This window comes from Schistocerca nitens, chromosome 2 (assembly GCF_023898315.1).
Source record: "Schistocerca nitens isolate TAMUIC-IGC-003100 chromosome 2, iqSchNite1.1, whole genome shotgun sequence".
In the NCBI taxonomy this organism is placed as follows: domain Eukaryota; kingdom Metazoa; phylum Arthropoda; class Insecta; order Orthoptera; family Acrididae; genus Schistocerca; species Schistocerca nitens.
In genome coordinates this window covers 140,552,635-140,572,004 of record NC_064615.1, presented here as the reverse complement: position 1 = coordinate 140,572,004, position 19,370 = coordinate 140,552,635, and the positions used below count along the sequence as shown (strand labels likewise).

Here is a 19,370-nt window from a genome sequence, read left to right as displayed (position 1 = left end):
GGAGAAAAGAGAACCACTTGTATAAATATCAAGAGCTCAGATGGAAAACCAGTTCTAAGCAAAGAAGGGTAAGCAGAAAGGTGGAAGGAGTACATAGAGGGTCTATGTACTGGAGGGCAATATTATGGAAATGGAAGAGGATATAGATGAAGATGAAATGGGAGATATGATACAGCGTGAAGAGTTTGACGGAGCACTGAAAGACCCGATTCGAAACAAGGGCCCGAGAGTAGACAACATTCCATTAGAGCTACCGATAGCCGTGAGAATGTAAGCTGTGTAATGTAAGCCTCTCAATACCTTGAGTAAAGCATCAAAATTTCTGACAGTAGAATAACCTGAAGGCCATTGTTGCAGCTTTCACTTTGATATCCCATTGTGTCGGTCATCTGCAAATATGCTGCTGTGGTATGTTATCACTCAAGTGCACTCTTTTATATTCACATTGTTAATTCTTGGAATTCATAATACAGCGGAACTTCAATTTTACATTCTCCGATTTTATGTTTTTCGCAATTCTACACCATAATTCATAACACTTGCAAAAAACCCATGAGACGAATACTAAAATTTCCCTGATTTTACATTTCTTCCTAGTAAGTTCTTACTCGAAGTCTTGCTTGATTTCATCCCGTTTTTTCCCTATTGACATTTGATGTGACTGAACAAGTTATAAGTGGCACGAAGAGATGGTTTGTCTGCAGGAGGTGGCAGAGTTAAGGGAATATTTTAGTCAATTGTGGAGAGGGGAGACATGAGAGAGGAAATGCTGACATAACCCACAATCAGTGTTGCCAGTACAACCTGCAACGTTTAGCTTCACCACGAAATTATGATACAACTACTGCTAGACTGCAGCAACAGTGGAAAAGCAAAACAGTTGACGTGAAGTGTTTCAGACCCAGCCAATAGGTGACAAAAGGGACCTACCACCACCTTTTCTTGTTCCACTTACATTCAGTCTCATCTTTTTACTTGTATTTCTGATGTACCTTATTCAGCAACAATATCGATTGTTAACCTTTTAAATCCAAACACTAAGTCTTGAATATGCTCTCATAATCGAGAAAACATTGACTATTTCCAGCTAGTCGGATTTTATTGGCTGGTGACTTGTTTAAGTCACTCAACATCCAGTGCATCCATCACAACACACTAACACACACAAAATGAGCTCACCTGCTAGAGGTGTGGAGAGAGGGAGTGGCCCTTCAACGATGGGAGTGCAGGCAGGGGTGAAAGCATTTTGTGAAATGCTGAAAATTACTTTTTATGCAGATAATGTGCTACGTGCTATAGCACATTTTAAAGACTTTTGTGTTCAACACCATTGCAGCAATTACATAGACTACTCACACATACGCTTTTCACCACGCACAGTAGACCGTAACAGTTGACAGCAGTGACAAAGGACATGAAGCAAAACAGTAATGCCTTGAGCTTTCTTTCAAATTTACATTTTACACAGTGTACACAAATTCACTGAGCTTTCCTGTCTCTGTTTCTCTCATTGAGCCTAAAATAACATTTTGATTGTGGCAAGCATTTATAATGTGGCTCGTAAGAAAAGCATTAAACAGTAATAGCTATGCTGACAAATTTTGTCACTAAGCAGATGTCTGCATCTATGCCTATGGTTTAACCACTTAACTGGTATGATATTTTTGCCTTAATTCACCATGTTCATCAGTTTTTGCTCTCTCTCTCTCTCTCTCTCTCTCTCTCTCTTTTTTTAGCACAGAGGAAAGATCTCTCAAAAACGTGTGTTTTGACATATGATCTGTGGTTGTAGCATGTCAGAAAGTTGCTCGATTACCTTGTACCCAAATTCCGTTTTCAATTTTTTGATGAGTTTTTACTTGCTGTTACACACTGATGAAATTCATTACTGCAAATTATTATATAAACTTAGTATTGTAATTTAATTTCCTTCACTTATACATATTTTATACAATGTATTGGAGAGGATTGCGATTTTTCATCATATATACCAATTCCATGTCTTTTTGCTCGTATTTTGAAGGGTTTTAAAATTTTTCTCAGTGATGCATTTTCTCAGTTGTGCATTAAGTCTGGACTGCACGAACACATAAAATAGTAGTTTCACTGTATACATAACACACAGAAAAGGTCCAAATATGAGGTTTTTAGGGAGGTGAACTATGTAGTACATACAAGATCTTCATAACCATTGTCTTACAAAAGTTACTCTTTGGTATGGGGGAAAACCTTGGAACAACAGACTTGTTTTTGGAGTAGCATGTCATTGGCAGACCAATATTCACACTCAGACAAATGACTGATTGAGAAAAAGTAGGAATTTGTTAATAAGGTACACAGCGTTATTCATAAGTACTGCCGGTGGTTCAAAAGAAAGCTGTGCAAAATATTTCAGAAGACAACAGCACGAAAACTACAAGAAATGCAGAAAATAGACGCAGACACACACATGTGGATGGAGCATTGTTCTAAATTTTTAACTCATATTACATGCACTTAATATGGGCATTATTTGTGATGTAGGCAAAGTAATTGTGATAGTACGACTCTTCCCATACCAACACGCCATGGTTGATACTCACAGCCACATTAATTATCCTTCCTTGTAACTCTCCCAGATTACGTGGCAGTGGAGACAGGAAACCAAAGTCTCTGAAATAACCCCAATAAGAAGAAATCACATGCAGTTAAGTCAGGTGATCATGGGGGCCCTGATAAACCGAGTCATGACGGGAAGCACATTCAATCCAATGTTAAGACAAAGAGGTAATCACGGATGCCAGAAAGAAAGTGTGGTACAGTCTTCTCGAAAATGAAGTCTCCACTGACAAGACATTAATTTTAGATGAATCATGAACATGTTCTACAATGTTGTGTGGATGTTTTGAGCCCTAAACATGCACTGTATGACATTTCTCCTGTAGACAGTGCAAGTCATAGCAAAAGTAATAATGAAGATTATTGTCTTGATTAGTCTGCAGATTTAACAAATGCGGCCAGTATGATCTTACAAGCATGCATTTGCAAAGGATGCATGAGACAGTTGACTGCAGTATCTGCACTTCTCTGCTTGCAGAAGTCATCAGTTTCTTTACATTCCAAACAAATAATTCCTTCCCATGCTCCACCTTGTCTGGTGATGATCCCAGCTGGCGGTTTTCTTTGCACTTTGTAAGCAGCTGCTCTTATGGAATGTGTTGTGCCCCCCATTGATTCCTTTGTCTGACGGAGCTTTTACCTGGTATTTGGTGTGAAATCATTGCTGGACTGTCACAACTGATTCACATTTAGTGAATTCAAGGATACAAAAGGCACGTGTCTCTCCATTATTCACCACATTGTGACACACCTGCCTCCTAGTGCTCCACTTCACACCATGTCAGTCAGTCACTAAGTTATTTTAATCTAAGTATAGCAGACGAAGACAAATTTCTAGTGGTGTGCTCTGCAACTATGCCAGTACATGAAATGAAACTAAGAGATGCTCTACCCACTGATATTTCTTTTTCCTGTATATCTTGTTCTCAATCAATCATCTTGTAAAACCATTATCTATTTACAAACTTTAATGCAGCCTATGAAAGATAATGGAATAATCAAGAAATCTTATTAAATCAACCAGACTGACTAGAATGTGATTTGAGGCTGCTAAATGTAAAGTAAGGACCGAAGACAGAGATTCCGCTTTTTTTGCACTCATGACAGGTCTCAAAGCACCTGACATTGAAGAAGGTACTAAAATAGACATTATCAGTTGGCAGAGATGTGTACTTGTTAGACTCTGCAGATAAAATTGTTTTTATATACATCCACTGAAATAACATTGACTGACATTTCAAAGAGCTGAGTTGTAGATGCCAGCCAATTATAGCTCTTTCTCAAGTGCTATGTGACTCACAGTATTGCCTGTTCTTTAGGAGCATGCGCAAACTTGGCTAGCTGCATGCCACCCAATAATGCCTCCCCCCACTGCAACGTGCCAGTCACTGAGTTATTTTAACTGAAGTGTAACAGAGGAAGACTAACTAATAAGAGAAGCAAGAAGTGGATTTGAAACCTGAGCTAAGTGTAGGATAGTAACAAGACAAATAATAAGCAGGGAAACACTGGAGATAAGCAACTTGTACCTTAAGAACAATGGATCTTTAAAACACCTAGGAAGCACTGTTAATTGGAGTAACAACAGGGAATAGGAAATAATGAGTCCTAGCACGACTGTAGAGAGTGATTCTTGTTTGCAATTAATAAACAATTCAGTATTAAACTGCTAACAAAAACATCGAAACACTGCATTTACAAGACAACTGTGAGGCTGTTCGAGACACGAACACTGAGTAAGAAGGAAACAACGCACTAACTGTGAATCAGTCTTCGAGTATTGAAGGTTTAGAGAAGAAACAAACAGAAATTCATGCACTGTACTGTGAGCAGGATGTGAAAGCAGTAAGGAGGAGGAGGAGAATTGATTCCTGGGACATAGACTGAGAATGGTTGGTGGTGGGAGACCCCTTCACAGACCAAATCTGAGGTGCCTGATATAGAAAATCACTGGTCTCAAAAACATGAAATAATACGGGAACATTTGTGACATACCAAAGCCAGCCAATGAAAAAGCATTTCAAAACTGAACCTTTAAACGGATAAACTAGATATGAAATGTGTGTTAAAAATTCTGTTCCACAGTTCATGCAACACAAGTGATTTTACACTGCAAATAAACATACACCATGGCTAGTAATGGAAAAAGGTAAGAGCACTCGATGGAGACATAGAACACTGCTGAATATGTCATTGTTTTAATTTTCGCATTTGTTCTTTGTATTTACATAGATTCATATGTATACTTCTTTTCCTGCTGTCCGCTTATAACACGAGTTCCCTTAAAAAGTTGACTGACTTATACAAGATGTTGTTCTTTAACATACGTTGTGAAGCATAAGCATAGGATTAGTATAAGTCATATTATTTTTGTTGGATTAACAAGGTGTGCTGGTATTCTATGTACTGGTAACATTTCCCAAAGTGTGTCTCTTAAGTTTGTCTAAAGTCATAAAAATGTGCATTATCTGTCATAAAAGGATTCTGTTACGTGACGTAATACTGTTACTTGAGCAGGTAATGAACATTCAGATAAAGTATTATTTTGGTTCACAAAAAATAAATTCTTAAAGTAGGCACTTGGAAATATAGGACCAAATTTTTACATTTATTTAATTGTCTGAAATATAAAAGTATGCGCCAAATGTAAATAGTTCATTCTGTATGTACAATAAAGAACTGAGAAAGACAGTTATATGAACACTGCAAAATAACTATACAGCTAAAAATATTTACAAATATAAATTAAAAGAATTCCTGAAAATACATGCAAGTAAATTTTGTACAAAGTTTTTTTCTAATAAAAGACAATCTTTACATACAAAAGCAACAGTACAAAACTTTCGATGGGAAATCAGCTTGAGCTGGGAAGTTCCTGTATTCCTGGAGTTTCGGATATCCCAAAACCCATATCTGCAAATAATCTGTGAAGATCTATGGAGCAGTAGGCGCTAGAGCTTAGTATCAAGTCCACCTGCTTCTGTAATTTTACGTATGCCATATCAACATCATTTTGTACTCGTACAGCACCTGGTTCTGTGGACAATAACATTTATTTTTTTGCTGTTAAAAACAAACTACTTATTAATGACTGTTTGCTGTCACTAAAATACTGAGAGTAACAAATTGCTTTAACCTTATTTTTAAATTGAGTGTAGAAGGTGTCCAGAAATCAACACTATAAAATATTTTAGCTTTCTTGGACTTACAGAAAACAGAATGTGCAAAATAAGTCGGCACCCCAGCATTCAAATCACCAGAATGAGAGATGTATATTAATTAGAAATTTTAATATTAATTGGAAGTAAATGGATTCATATAATGTTTACTTACTGTGCTCGGGAGCTTTTGTCAAATCAAATATGTGCCGAAAATACGTCAGCTGGTTGTACAGCTCACTGTCGGTATACTGAAAGAAAAAGGAAAATGAAATCTCTTGCCATCTGTTTACAGAAAGATGATGTAGACAAATATTTCATTAAACAGCAATATAAGTGTATAACAGACGTGATTCAGTGAGATTAGTGAAAATGCCTTTTGGATGTCATTGGGGGGATGGAATCCATTGTAGCACACATGCTGAAGAGAAACTGGAGGGTGCTCTTGTTAGCTAAACATATGGTGGTAGACACAACATATAACTGATAGGAACTGACACTGCAATAAGCTTGTGACTATTACAATATGATACAGGTTTAGGAGCAAGATCACAATGCTCCAGACCACAGAGTGGAGCACTTCATCTCTAAAGCTTGACTGACTGTGCCTCTACAGACACTGTACAAGGCTCTCACTGTGCCAAACAGGAAAAAACCACTATCTCCAGGGAAAGATGATGATGATGATGATGATGATGATCTCATTAAGAGACTGACCACAAACTCAGATTGGAGGATAATGAAGCACATCAGCATCATTATTTTCAAAGTAACTATTCTAGAACTTACTGTTAAGTGATTTACTGAAACCACATACACCTAAATCTAAATAGCTAGGTAAGTATTTGAAGCACCATCCTTCAAATTAAAGTCCAGTGTCTTAACCACTGTGCCATCTCTCACCATCTATCTCCAGGGCAAAGTGTCACAGTCAACAATGTGTGAGAGAATGTGCCACTACCCATATAACTTGAAATGTAACAATGTATGAACAGCATAGGCATTTATTTGTCAATAACAAGGGGACAGGAATACCGACCAAAGTCAGCTTTTGTTTTTATCTTCCTGATCAAAATGAAAATAAAATCAAATAATAAGAAGTATATAAGTTTATGCTTTTCCCATCAGCCACCACTAACTCCACAATAATACTGTCAGTACATTACAGTCAGAGCACAATTCTTTTGTGTAAGGACTAATAGAATAGTACAGAAATATATTCATCAATATTAGTGACAGTGAACTGTCAATGTGATGTACTTGTATTTCTCAAAACTATTTGCTGATAGCGAATGGGAGACAGGGTGCCTCTTGGCATATTTTTTTTTTTTTTTTTTTTTTTTTTTTTTTTTTTTTTTTGTATTTCCAGCCCAAATTATTCTCTTCTTACCAACCTATGTAACTCTTTAAATCTTACATCAGGGCACATATTTTAGAAAAGTGTTAAATATTGTGGGAGACAGTGAATTCCTTTTCTTACCAACCTATGTAACTCTTTAAATCTTACATCAGGGCACATATTTTAGAAATGTGTTAAATATTGTGGGAGACAGTGAATTCCTCTTGGAGAAGAGAATAATTTGGCCTGGAAATACATAAAAAATGTCAAGAGGCACCCTGTCTCCGATTCTCTATCAGCAAATAGTTTTGAGAAATACATGTACATCACATTGACAGTTCATTGTCACCAATATAGGTGAATATATTTCTGTACTATTCTATTAGTCCTTATACAAAAGAATTGTGCTCTGACTGTAATGTACTGACAGTAGTATTGTGGAGTTAGTGGTGGCTGATGGGAAAAGCATAAACTTACATACTTCTTATTATTTGATTTGATCAGGAAGATAAAAACAAAAAAGATCCTATCCCACTATTGCTGCACCATTTTGCTACCTATGGTTCCAGTAAAGCCAACCAGTACCCTTATACAGTAGTAGACCATTTGCTAGTTCTTTATTAGGCATAATTTCTTCAGAAGTTTATCAAACAAATATTCTCTCTCTTGATCACACAACACTTTGCACTGGATGATTAGGTGTGGTTGTGTTTCATCATCCTCACCACATGGCCTGCACATAGAGGCTTCTTTACATCTATCATGTAGGTGTTTCCGTAAGTTCCAACAGCCTGTCATTAGTCCTACCATGAGTTTAGTCTGTCTCCTGTTCAAGCCCAGGATTACAGAACTACTATTAAATCATGGCTCTGCAATAATTAGCTTGCCATATTTTTGTTTTTGGGTCATAGTCCAATATTCAGCATGCTGTCTTCTGATCCAGTTTCGTATTTTCTATTTAATCGTCACTTTAGTTGTGGTTAGGACTGGTTCCCATCCAATAAATGGAGTCATCACAGCTGTCCTTTCTAGCCTATCAGCTTCCGCACTGCCACTGATTCCTGAGTGACCAGCAACCCATAGCAGGTGTACCCTGTTGTTTTCCCATAGCCTCAAAAGGGCTTTGTAGCATTCTGCAATGATCTTTGATCTCACTGCAGTGCCTGATGGAGATTTCACAGCTGTTTGACTGCCTGAATGATATGCAAATTCTCCTCCATGTACACCCTGATAGCATTTATTTCTGCCTGGAATAATGTGGCCAACTTTCCTACAGACACTGTTCTCTCTAGTCTACGCTGCACCCCATACACCCGTCCCAAGGCCCTCGTGATTTCAACCCATTAGTAAACCAGATTATGCCTCCTAATGGTGTTGTGGTTTGTTCTTCCACTGCTCTCTACTTCCAACTGTTACACGGAAGGTTTGTTGGAGCAACTGCAAGTTGCTGTATGGTCAGCTGGCATTTCCCTGACCATTCCTATATATAACACATCCCATATTGGTGTGGATTCAGGATACCCTAAGATATCCAGTATTTCCAGTTATCAGCCTATAGGCTCTAGTTCTGCTTCCATTATAACCCACGAGTGTAATGAGCACATGTCCTGCATGGTCTCCATCCCAGTAGTGGATGTGCTGCTAATTCCGCCTTTTATGGCTAAGCAGGCTAGTCTCTGCACCTTGCCAAGCTCCTCAGCAGCCACCTTCATTCTATTTTGCTCCATCACACTGTAGCTACCTTTATTATGTTGGTCTTATTAAAGTGGTGTGTATCCATTACATATTCTTGGAATTAAGACCTCAGTTTTTTCACGTTGTTCTAGTGTTCATAAGAATAGCTTTCACCTTGGAACATGTCGTCTCCCACTGTCCATCAGCAAATAGTACTAAGAAACACATGTAAATCATGTTTAAAAGTTCATTGTCAGTAATATTGGTGAATATATTTCTATAGTGTTCTATTAATCCTTACAAAAAAGAAGAGTGCTATGACTGTAATGTACTAACATAAATACCATGGAATTAGTGGCGGTTGATGGGAAAAGCTTTAACTTATGTACTTCTTGTTTAAAGTTTAACTACTATTAAATCTGAACAGGACACGATGCCTAAAGTAAAATACAATATTATAAAATTTTGAATGCAGCCCAAACAATTAACAAAATCACACACACACACACACACACACACACACACACACACACACACACACACACACCACAGTCTTCTCATTGCCAGCTAAAATAGAGGATAGATCTCCTACTTAAAACATACAGAATCCTCTTCTTCAGAATATGAGACACATTATACTAACATGTGGCATACTGAAACACACATGTAATAATCACGACAGGTATGCGATTCGTCTCAACAGAATAGACAGCCAAAGGTAAGATGGCCATGCCCTTAATGGAGACTTGTATTACTTTGTTCCCTCCAAATGCACAGAAAAAGAAGTTTATTTCACCAACCACATCTTACTGTCCTTCATTTCCAGCCATTTTCCCTCCTAATTGAACAAGACCTGCAGGCTGAACTTCGAGGCAATATCTCAAAGAGAGACAGGACCATTTACCATGGCAGCTCTTCAGTAAACTTCCTTGATCATATGTCAGTTCCTTGCTCGTATGTCAGCTTACTCGTTGACATAGTAATCAGCAAAATACTACTCCCTTCTACTACAAAATCAGGACACTTTTAAACTACTTTAGGAGTGCTATCATTTAGAAAAACTGTTAAAGCAAACATAACTCTGTGCATCGTAAGAATCAGAGCTAGTGGTTTTCTCCAACATTGATATCTGCCAAATCTGTGTCTTTGTTGCAATCTTGATGGTTTTATTGTGCACAAATGGTTATTAAAAACGTTGTTCCATGAATTGGCACGAAACATATGGTACACTGTGTAGTGCTTCAAGAATATCGGAGTAAATTCTAGAACCACTTGGCCTTCCACCGTTTCGAACACTCGATATTTTAGAGGTGAGTGGGGAAAAATGAATATGCCCTACTGCGCATCGCCTATTTGTATGTCATCATCATCATCTTGGACAGTTTCCAGCCACTGGCTGGGTCTGTCGGGAACACAAGCCTCTCCATCGTGTTCTGTCTTTCCACCATTCCCCTCTTCCACCTTCGTCCAGTTCTCTCCTCTTCTCGTCACACATTCCTTCACTCCCTTCACCCATCTATCTCTTGGTCTTCCTATGGGCCTCTTCCCCTCCAGTTGCAGATCAAACATCCTCTTTGGAATTCTTCCCTCATCCATTCTCTTCATGTGTCCATACCACTGCAGTATTGATTTTTCTATCCTGTCCTGTACTGGTTCCTCCTTTAGTCTTTCCCTCACATACACATTTCGCAATCTGTCTCGTCTTGTTACACTCAACCTGCTCCTCTGGAACTTCATTTCACTAGCCTGTATTCTACTTTTGTCGCTTTTGTGCATTACCCATGTCTCACTTCCGTATGCCAATATGGGGACAAAGTAGGTTCGGTATATAATTCCCTTGGATTTCTGTGGCACCTCCTTGCTCCAAATAAGCCCCCTAATGCATTTGTAGAACTGCCCTGCTTTTCTGCACCTTTCATTTATTTCCATTGCGTTTCCCCCCTTACTTTCAATCATGCTTCCCAGGAACTTTAAGTTCTCTACCACCTGTAGTTTTTCCCCTCCACAAGTTATATCCACATTTGGCCTATTCTTCTTCCTTGTTGTGACAATTATTTCACTTTTCTTTGCAGAGAAATGCATTCCATATTGTGCTGCCATTGCCTCCCATGCATCTAACTGCTCTTGCACCTCCTTCTCGCAATTTCCCCATAACATCAGGTCATCGGCAAAAAGCACTGCTTTCATTTTATGATCTCCAATTGCATCTGATACTTGCTGTAGGATTTCATCCATAACAATAATAAACAATAAAGGCGAAAGTGCACTTCCCTGTCGCAGCCCATTTTCCAGCTTGAACCATGCAGTACGTTCCCTCCCCACTTTCACACAACTCTCACTTCCCTCATACATTTTTCTGACTTTTCGTGTTCTCTCTTCATCTATCCCTTTTGCGTTCAGCACATCCCAGAGCTTGTCCCTACAGATACTGTCATATGCCTTCTCAATATCTAAAAAGGCCATGATTAAGTCCTTCCCGTACTCATAGTGCCTTTCCTGCAGTTGCCTTACCGCAAATATGAGGTCCGTTGTTGATCTTCCCGGTCTGAAACCGTACTGCTCCTCTTGCAGTCTACTTTCAATACTGCTTCTTATTCTCTTCTCCAGGATATTTTCATAGATTTTTCCACAGTGGCATAGCAGGGTGATTCCTCTGTAGTTCTCACATCTCCTTTTATTCCCTTTCTTGAAGATCGGGACTATAATTCCTTTCTTCCAATCCTCAGGAATTCTGTTCTCCTTCCACACCACCCTGAGCACTCTGTATAGCCACTGGGTTCCTACTTCTCCTGCTGCTCGTATCATATCCACTGTTACTTCGTCCCAACCTGGTGCCTTGCCCCCTTTCATCCTCTTTATGGCTTCTTCCACTTCATTCCAAGTTAGATCATCAATTTCCCCACTATTATAATCGTCTGCTGCCTTAGGCTCTCCATCGCTGTTAGTTACCCGCTTGGCGGCATTCAACAGATCTTCAAAGTACTCCTTCCAAATCTTTTTGAGCTCATGCATTTCCTCCACAACTCTTCCATTATTATCCATGATCCTCAGGCACTCGCTTATGTCGTTCCTCTTATTTCTTACCATGGTGTAAAGTACTTTTTTGTTCCCTTCACTGTCCTCTTCTAACATTCTTGTCCATTTTTCCATCCACTTCTTCTTCTCCGCCCTTACTATGGTCTGTGCCGCTTTCTTGCTTTCCTTATATTTTACCCTAGCTTCCTCTGTTCGGGTCTGGAACCATTCTCTGAAGGCTTTGTTCTTTCTAAGTACTGCCTCTTTACATATGTTGTTCCACCATGGGGTTTCCTTACTTCTCCTCTTTGTGCCAGTTCTTCCGCACACAGTCTCAGCTGCCTCAACTAGAGCCCTCTTAAAATCTCCCCATTCTTCTTCCACTGTTCTCTGATCTTCCTTTGGCAGCTTCTTCCTGATCAGTGTCTGGTACTGGGTCCTCTGTTCATCCTCTTTCAGCATCCATGTCTTCAACCTTTTCTCCTGTATATCTGTTGCCCTCCTATCTTTTTTCTCTCTCAGGGTGGCTACCAACAGCCGATGGTCACTGTCTAAGGCCTCAGATGGAATGACCTTAACATCTGTGAGGCTGCTCATCATCTGCCTATCCACTAGTACATAGTCTACTACTGAAGTTTGGGACCAGTCTGCACTGTACCAAGTTATTTTGTGGCTACTTCTCTTCTTGTACCATGAATTTGCGATCGCCAGCCCATTCCTCTTGCAGAATTCCAGCAACAATTTTCCTTCTCTATTTCGGTTCCCCCAGCCCTCTGGTCCCATTATCTCCTCGAATCCTTTCCTGTCTGTGCCAACATGTGCATTGAGGTCCCCTATTATAATCTGATTACCTCCAGTTAGCTGCTTTTGCATGTCATCTTCAAATTCCTCCTTCTCCTTTTTTGTACACCCCACCTGTGGGGCATATTCTTGGATGATTTCAATGCTTTTTCCTTTCACTCGTACTCTGGCTTTTATCATTCGATCATTGATACCTTCCACCTCCTCCTGCAGACCCTCTCTGACCACTATTGCCACTCCATTTCTTCCCCTCTCATTCCCTATCCAGTACAGTTTACATCCTTTACTTAGTGGTTTTTCACCAACTCCTCTCCACCTAGTCTCAGCAAGTCCCAAGATGTCCAATTTCCTCCTTTCCATCATTTCTACAATTTCTTCTAACTTCCCAGTTAGAGTCCTTACGTTTAAGGTGCCCAGTCGTAAACCATCTCATAATCCTTTTCCATTGCTTGGTCGGTTTCCCTTGCCTATTTGTATGTGCACGTCAAAAAACAGTTATGAGAAAAAGATGGACCCAGTGGCCGAATGACGGTAGACATGTAGCTGCTGTATGGTCTACAGAGTTTGTACGGTAGAGAAGAAAAAGAAAAGTTTATGTAGTATTCTGTGCTCTTTAGTGTCTGTGTTGATTGTAAAAAGACTAATGAACAATTGAATATGGATTTCTATGTACATTCACGTATTGGACTCGCTTGAGACTAGAGACTTTTAATTTACTTCACGTATTGGACTCTGAGAAGTCAAGATGCATGTTCATATTTTCATATGGTTTTTAAACCAACTCTTATGTCTTAATGTGCTTAATTATTTCTAAAGGTTGAGATACAAGTGAGAAGATGAAGATATTTATATGTCTAAGAAGAGAATTTTGTTCTGCACAGCAGTTCTAGTACATCGTTAATCAACGAGTACATTGACACTAAAGTTCATATATGTGATCAATAGATCACAGAAATAAGAAGATATTATTTTCAGCCGCGAAAAACGTAAGAATGTGGCGACCCACATCAGGATCCGAAGAAAGCGGGAATTTCAAGACAGAAATGGGAAGAAGATATTACGTGTTGCCATAGCAACCAGGCCTAACAAGATACGAGAACTGTTTCCAGTAATTGTATTGAGTCCAATAAACCAATGGAAGAAAGTTGCGAGTGCAATGCAGTAAAAGACATGAGAAAGTAATAGCAGGGGGAGGGACCAGATAGAAGACCTCAACTTTTCAACTAAGAAGATTGGGCGTGGAGAGTAAGCAGTTTTCACACACGACATCACACTGACACAGTAACCAGCTGTTGCTCACTGGTGCTTACTCCGCGTCCACTCGCCCCCGACGTCACTGAAACCTACATTCGACGCTGCTGTCCACCAGCGCGGATTACACATCCGCTCACTAACGCAGCTAGAACTCCACGGTGGGTGAGCGAGAAACAATAATTGTTTGGTAAAGTTGAAAGAACTGTTGAATGATAAACTGTTAGTGTAGTTACTGTACTCAGTGGTGAATTTTCTTTTAGGTGATTACTAGGTCTAAAATCAATAACGTTATGCATCAAGAACAGCAACTAGCAGAACCAGCCATGGCTATGACAGTGAATAAGGAAACGCCAGACTGGGCTGAAGTAGCAATTTAATCAAAGAACTAAGTCTAATAATCAAAGAACTAAGTCTAAAGTTAGACTCTGTAAAAACAGAGTCAAATGGTCAAATTACTACTCTAAGTAAAACTTTAAATGCTCAGAATGCTTCCTTGAGAGATGAACTGAGTGTTAATTTAAGTGAAAAACTAGAAGCACAAAGAGTAACTTTAGCACAAAGTGTAACTTTAAGTGAAAAGCTAGATGCACAGAGTGCTAATTTAAGTACAGAAGTAGACACAGTAAATATTCAAGTAAATGATAAATTGGACATATAGAATAAGACTTTAGGATCGTTAAGTGCAAAAGTAGATGAACAAAATAAGGAATTTAGCCAGTTGCGTGGAGGTATGGGAAATTGGAAGACTGAATTTGATATTTTAACCACTAAAGTGGACATTTTTTTGGTAGATTTGAAAGGTGAATTAACTAGCTCATACACACAGTAACCAATTCCAGGAATTGGTAAAGAAACTAGAACTTGATACTGAAGATAAATGTAATAGTGTAGAGTCTGAACTGAGCGAAAAAACTAGGATCACTTCAAAGTGTATGTATTGTTGCATTTGATGCTGTAAAACAAAGGTTACACACTTTAAAGGAAAATGTTTAAAAGCAAGACAAATTATTCCTACAGTCCTGCAAATCGCAGGCATTAACATGCGAGTAGATAATGTGGACCGTCACTTTAAAGAGAAACTAGTCACTTCAAACTTAATAACTATAAGTAATCTGGAGGAACAAGTAGAGGAAATAAATGCTCGAAAAGTTGCCACGAGGACAATCTCCGGAAACATTTCGACGGTTGCTTTTTTCAAACTTAATGATAATAGCAATGTTACAGACGACTTGTGCGAAGAATTCCAACTTGTCCATGACAGACTAGAAAATAGAACAACTTTACCTGATGTTGTATTACCTAGTAAAGTGGTAGTTGTGGGGAGGCTTTCACACAAAATTTAACGAGAATTATTGGTCTATAAGTAATTGAATGAGGTTAATGTCAGATCCATGGGATCCGGGCGGAGTCACGTCTGTCTCCCAGGGGCATTAACATTCTGTGTTAATGGGCAAAGTGACAACCGTCGGATCCCGAGTTGTTTTCGGTGTTTCTTCTATACTATTTTGCCTGCACTGAATTCCCTTCAAATCTTAAGCTATTCTGTTATCTATTAATGAATTCTTAAATTTTTCCTATAATGTTAGTACTAGGAAACTAAATATGACTAAAAGATAACAGACTTAAGAGAATCATGGATAAACAGTGATCTCTAAATATGAAAAGCAACGAATAGTATTAGTGGAAAACAATATGATGGTACTATTTGAACAGAATGATATCTATACAACAACAACTGAACATAATCTTTTATGTGTGTATAATAATATAGTATAAGCTTAATGACTCAACAACTATTTTATCATAGTGTATAATTTTTTGTTTAGTATAGAATATTTTACACCTTTTATGAAATGCGATGTGTAGATGGGAGGGTTTGTGTTAGTTTTGGAAGGGGTAGGTAGTGTAAGTACAAGCATTACTAACACTAAACACACACCTTTCAGACAACCCTCGCAGACAAGAGTGACTGATTCTTCACCATTTGCCATTCCATTAGGGTTGCTAAGATTTTTCTTCGGGGACTTCAAAGGTGAAGGTGAGAATGTCCGTTCTGTATTAGACGTTTAACATCACACCTCCTCCTGCTTCCCACTCAAGTACCGGAGAAGTAGGGATCCTGGGAAAGGGGGGTGTCCTGTCTTTGGAGCTATCTTCTTTCTCTTCTTCAATCTTAGCAACCATTTCTACTTTTTCCTTTCTTACTTCTCATCTGAGTACCGGTCTATATTTTCCTGTTTCCATATGCATATACTTCTATTGCTCGAGTCCTCCTTATTTTCCGTGGTTTCTAATAACCTTCAACTTATTTCATATAAGTAGGCCAAAGAATCAGGTTACACAAACACACTTCCACATCACACACCATAGCATGAAGACGCAAACAATGAAAGCACAGATTAAAAGGATTTGCGAACTGTCAAGTGTTGTAGGGGGAAAGAATGTGCACATACAGAAATATGCACTTATGGTTGATTATTGTGACAGTTCTACATCGCCTAATTACCTGGAGAATCTATGATGTACATATTTATTAATATGTATATATTGGAAATACATCGCCTAATTACTTGAAAAACCTATCATGTAGCTATTTATTAACATGTATACATAGGAAATATATGTATAAGAACAATGACGATTCTATATTGCGTAGGTAAATAAGGATATAAAAACTATGATAATTTTACATCGAGTATACCTAAGTACAAAGCATGAATGAGGAAAAAGAGCATACGCCAGAGAGGTCAGTCTAACAAATATTCTAATGACTTGTAGAATAGTGGGACTCATATAATCTAAGTAAGCATATTTTATATTAAATAATGTATGTAGGCATGAAGTAGACACTGGAAATGCAGAAGTGGATGAGTAATGGAGGACTCTAGGGTATAAAAGAGAAGTATGAAAATCAAGCATGAAGTGTGAAATATATTTTAATTTTACCAGGTAATATTTAATTATAGTGTACACAAAGGCGTATACTATGGCAATGAACCATGAGGCCTACTCAAGAAGGATGGGCAGGGAAGGAGGGCGCACTTAGCATGCATTGGATGAAAAGGGCAGATAGGCAGACCTAAGAAAGGCTGGCCTATACTGTGAGGACAGGGGCACCAAGAAGGGGATTGACCTGTACCATAGGAAAATAGGAATTAGAAACGGGGTGTATCTACCAAAACTGTTTCTAGAGGGGGAAAGGGCAGTATCGTGTCATGAGTCACAAAATTTTGTAGAAATTATTCTGGAAAGTTTAAATCCTACACTTCACTAGCATTATTATGTTTTATGAGTGTCAATACGAACACTTTTATTTTGCCCAGAGTTCCTCCAGACTGCAAAAGGTCTATAAACAATAAGACCATTGCGTAAGAAAGAAGTAGTATAAAGAATTAGAATAAAGTACTTAAATGTTGTGAACACCTGGAATTTGGGACTGTAAATTGAGACAGAGTCCTAAGGAATCCTAAATATTAGGAAAACTTACCAGGTCACCAGTGAGTATTCGTGTTTGATGTCAAAATAAAGTGAGAGTACAATAAATTAAAGATTAGCTAAGTTTATTCTGAATGAGTACAAAGATCATATTGGTATGTATACTGTTAGAACAGTATGTGACGTAAATTAACATAATGATTGTATAAAATATCGCGTGTTCAATTGGGGGGCGGGGGGAATATGTAGTGCTTTGAGAATTTCGGAGTAAATTCTAAAACCACTCGGCCTTCCACCGTTTCGAACATCCGATATTTTAGAGGTGAATGGTAGAAACGAATACGCCCTACTGCGCATCACCTATTTGTATGTGCAGGTCAAGAAACAGTTACGAGAAAAAGATGGACCCGACAGCCGAATTGCGGCAGACATGTACCTGCTGTACAGTCCAGAGTTCCCATTTACGGGTAGAACAAGAAAAGTTTATGTAGTATTCTGTGCTCTTTTGTGTCTGTCTTGATTGTCAAAAGACTTGAACAATTGAACATAGATTTCTATGTACATTCATGTATTGGACTCGCTTGAGACCAAAAACTTTTAAATTACTTCATGTCTTGGCGATGAACGAAGCAAGACACATGTATGCTATTTGGATATGTGTAAATGAGTCTAATGTTTACGGAATAAGTTAGCTTGCTGGAGTTATTGACTGTGAAAGTTAAAAATATAAAGTGATTGAACAGAAAAGTATTATACCAGTATCCAAATTATTTCAAGGATAGAGAAGTAGTTTAATAAATTCCTCTAACCAGCTATAGTCTTTGGAGAAGAAGCTTTTCAGGGATCGACGTAGCTGATTACCCAAAGAAGATGATCGTCTACACACAACGTTCAAGTTAACTGATTTGAGAGACGTGTGTGCCTTGCAACTCAATACCACACTGTCTCTCGTCGTCCGAAAAATGTTGGAACTGCTGCCTGCGAACAGATAAAATTTTATATGCTTTTCAAATCAGGAGTTGCCATCAAATTGAAAATGACAGCTTTCCAACCTCAAGAAAGACACTGGAGCAAGTCTAAAAGTGACTGTGAACTGCCAAATTCCTACATTGTGGACTGTATCAGTATGGCACTCAAGCACTATGTGCATTCTGTGCAACCATAGAATTGGTATCGTACAAAGAATATACAAAACAGTTGAGTTCTGTCTACTTATCTTTGTTTTGTGACTAGCACGTTATAAATATCAAGCACTTTGAAGGCCTGTATTTTAAATCACTGATGTGTAGCAACGAGGAAGCATAAAATAAAAAATGGGGCCCAGAAACCTCATCAAAACTTATATTTAGAATGATGCCCCTAATTTTAAATTCTAGAGGATGAAAAACTTCTTCAATGGAAGACTTTAAAGCCGAGATTTGCTGACAATAATTCTGCTTCTTGTTAGTTGCGATTGACAGGCAGTTGCTAGGAGGCTGAATGAACAAAAAACCTGAAATATCATCCACAAATAATGAGACCTGAATGTGTCTCCTTACTTTGGACTTTCTATTATCTATCACTGACATTTTTTGCTTGGTATCAGTATGCTATGCGGGCGTGCTTGTCCTGTTCCAGGCAGCACCCATAACCCATACAGGCGATAGTCCACAAGCCACCTGAAGATCATTTGATGTGCTGACGAAGCTCCTCCTTATTCTATTACCAGAGGGCTGCATTTAATCGGTTTTCTCAACCTTGTGGTGAAAGGGAGAAGTTCAAGGACAGAATCATTTGTAGATCGTTCGTGGTTATTTACAAAGGTAGAAATGGCGCATAGCAAGCTGACAAAGGTGAAGATTTTGTATAATTTACCTGAAATGAAAGAAAAGATACAGAGAAGACTTGTACTGTTAGATGAAAGTACGAGTGATGAATCAGTTTTTCCATGTTCCAGTTGTCTGTAAAACGAGATGTTCATTCTCCTTTTTTGTACTGTGAGCAATGTTCAAATATTCACATCCATTTGTGACTTACGAGTTCTGATCTAAGCATTCTTTCGCTGTTCAGAGAGTGGCACAGAAACATCAATCACAATCTGTAGCATCTACTTGTGT

General features: G+C 38.5%; 1 protein-coding gene across 2 annotated transcripts in view; it reads right to left on the bottom strand.

The window, feature by feature from the left end:
• Window positions 1–4,882: 4,882 nt before the first annotated feature.
• Window positions 4,883–19,370, bottom strand: part of LOC126235841 (DNA polymerase alpha catalytic subunit) — a 330,143-nt gene continuing 315,655 nt past the window's right edge. For both annotated transcript variants that reach the window (XM_049944704.1, XM_049944705.1), the window contains 2 exons: window positions 5,932–6,007; window positions 4,883–5,634 (listed from right to left, as the gene is read on the bottom strand). In XM_049944704.1, the coding sequence (XP_049800661.1) occupies window positions 5,453–5,634; window positions 5,932–6,007 (258 nt within the window). In that variant the 3' untranslated portion in view covers window positions 4,883–5,452. The remainder of the gene's footprint in view (window positions 5,635–5,931; window positions 6,008–19,370) is intronic.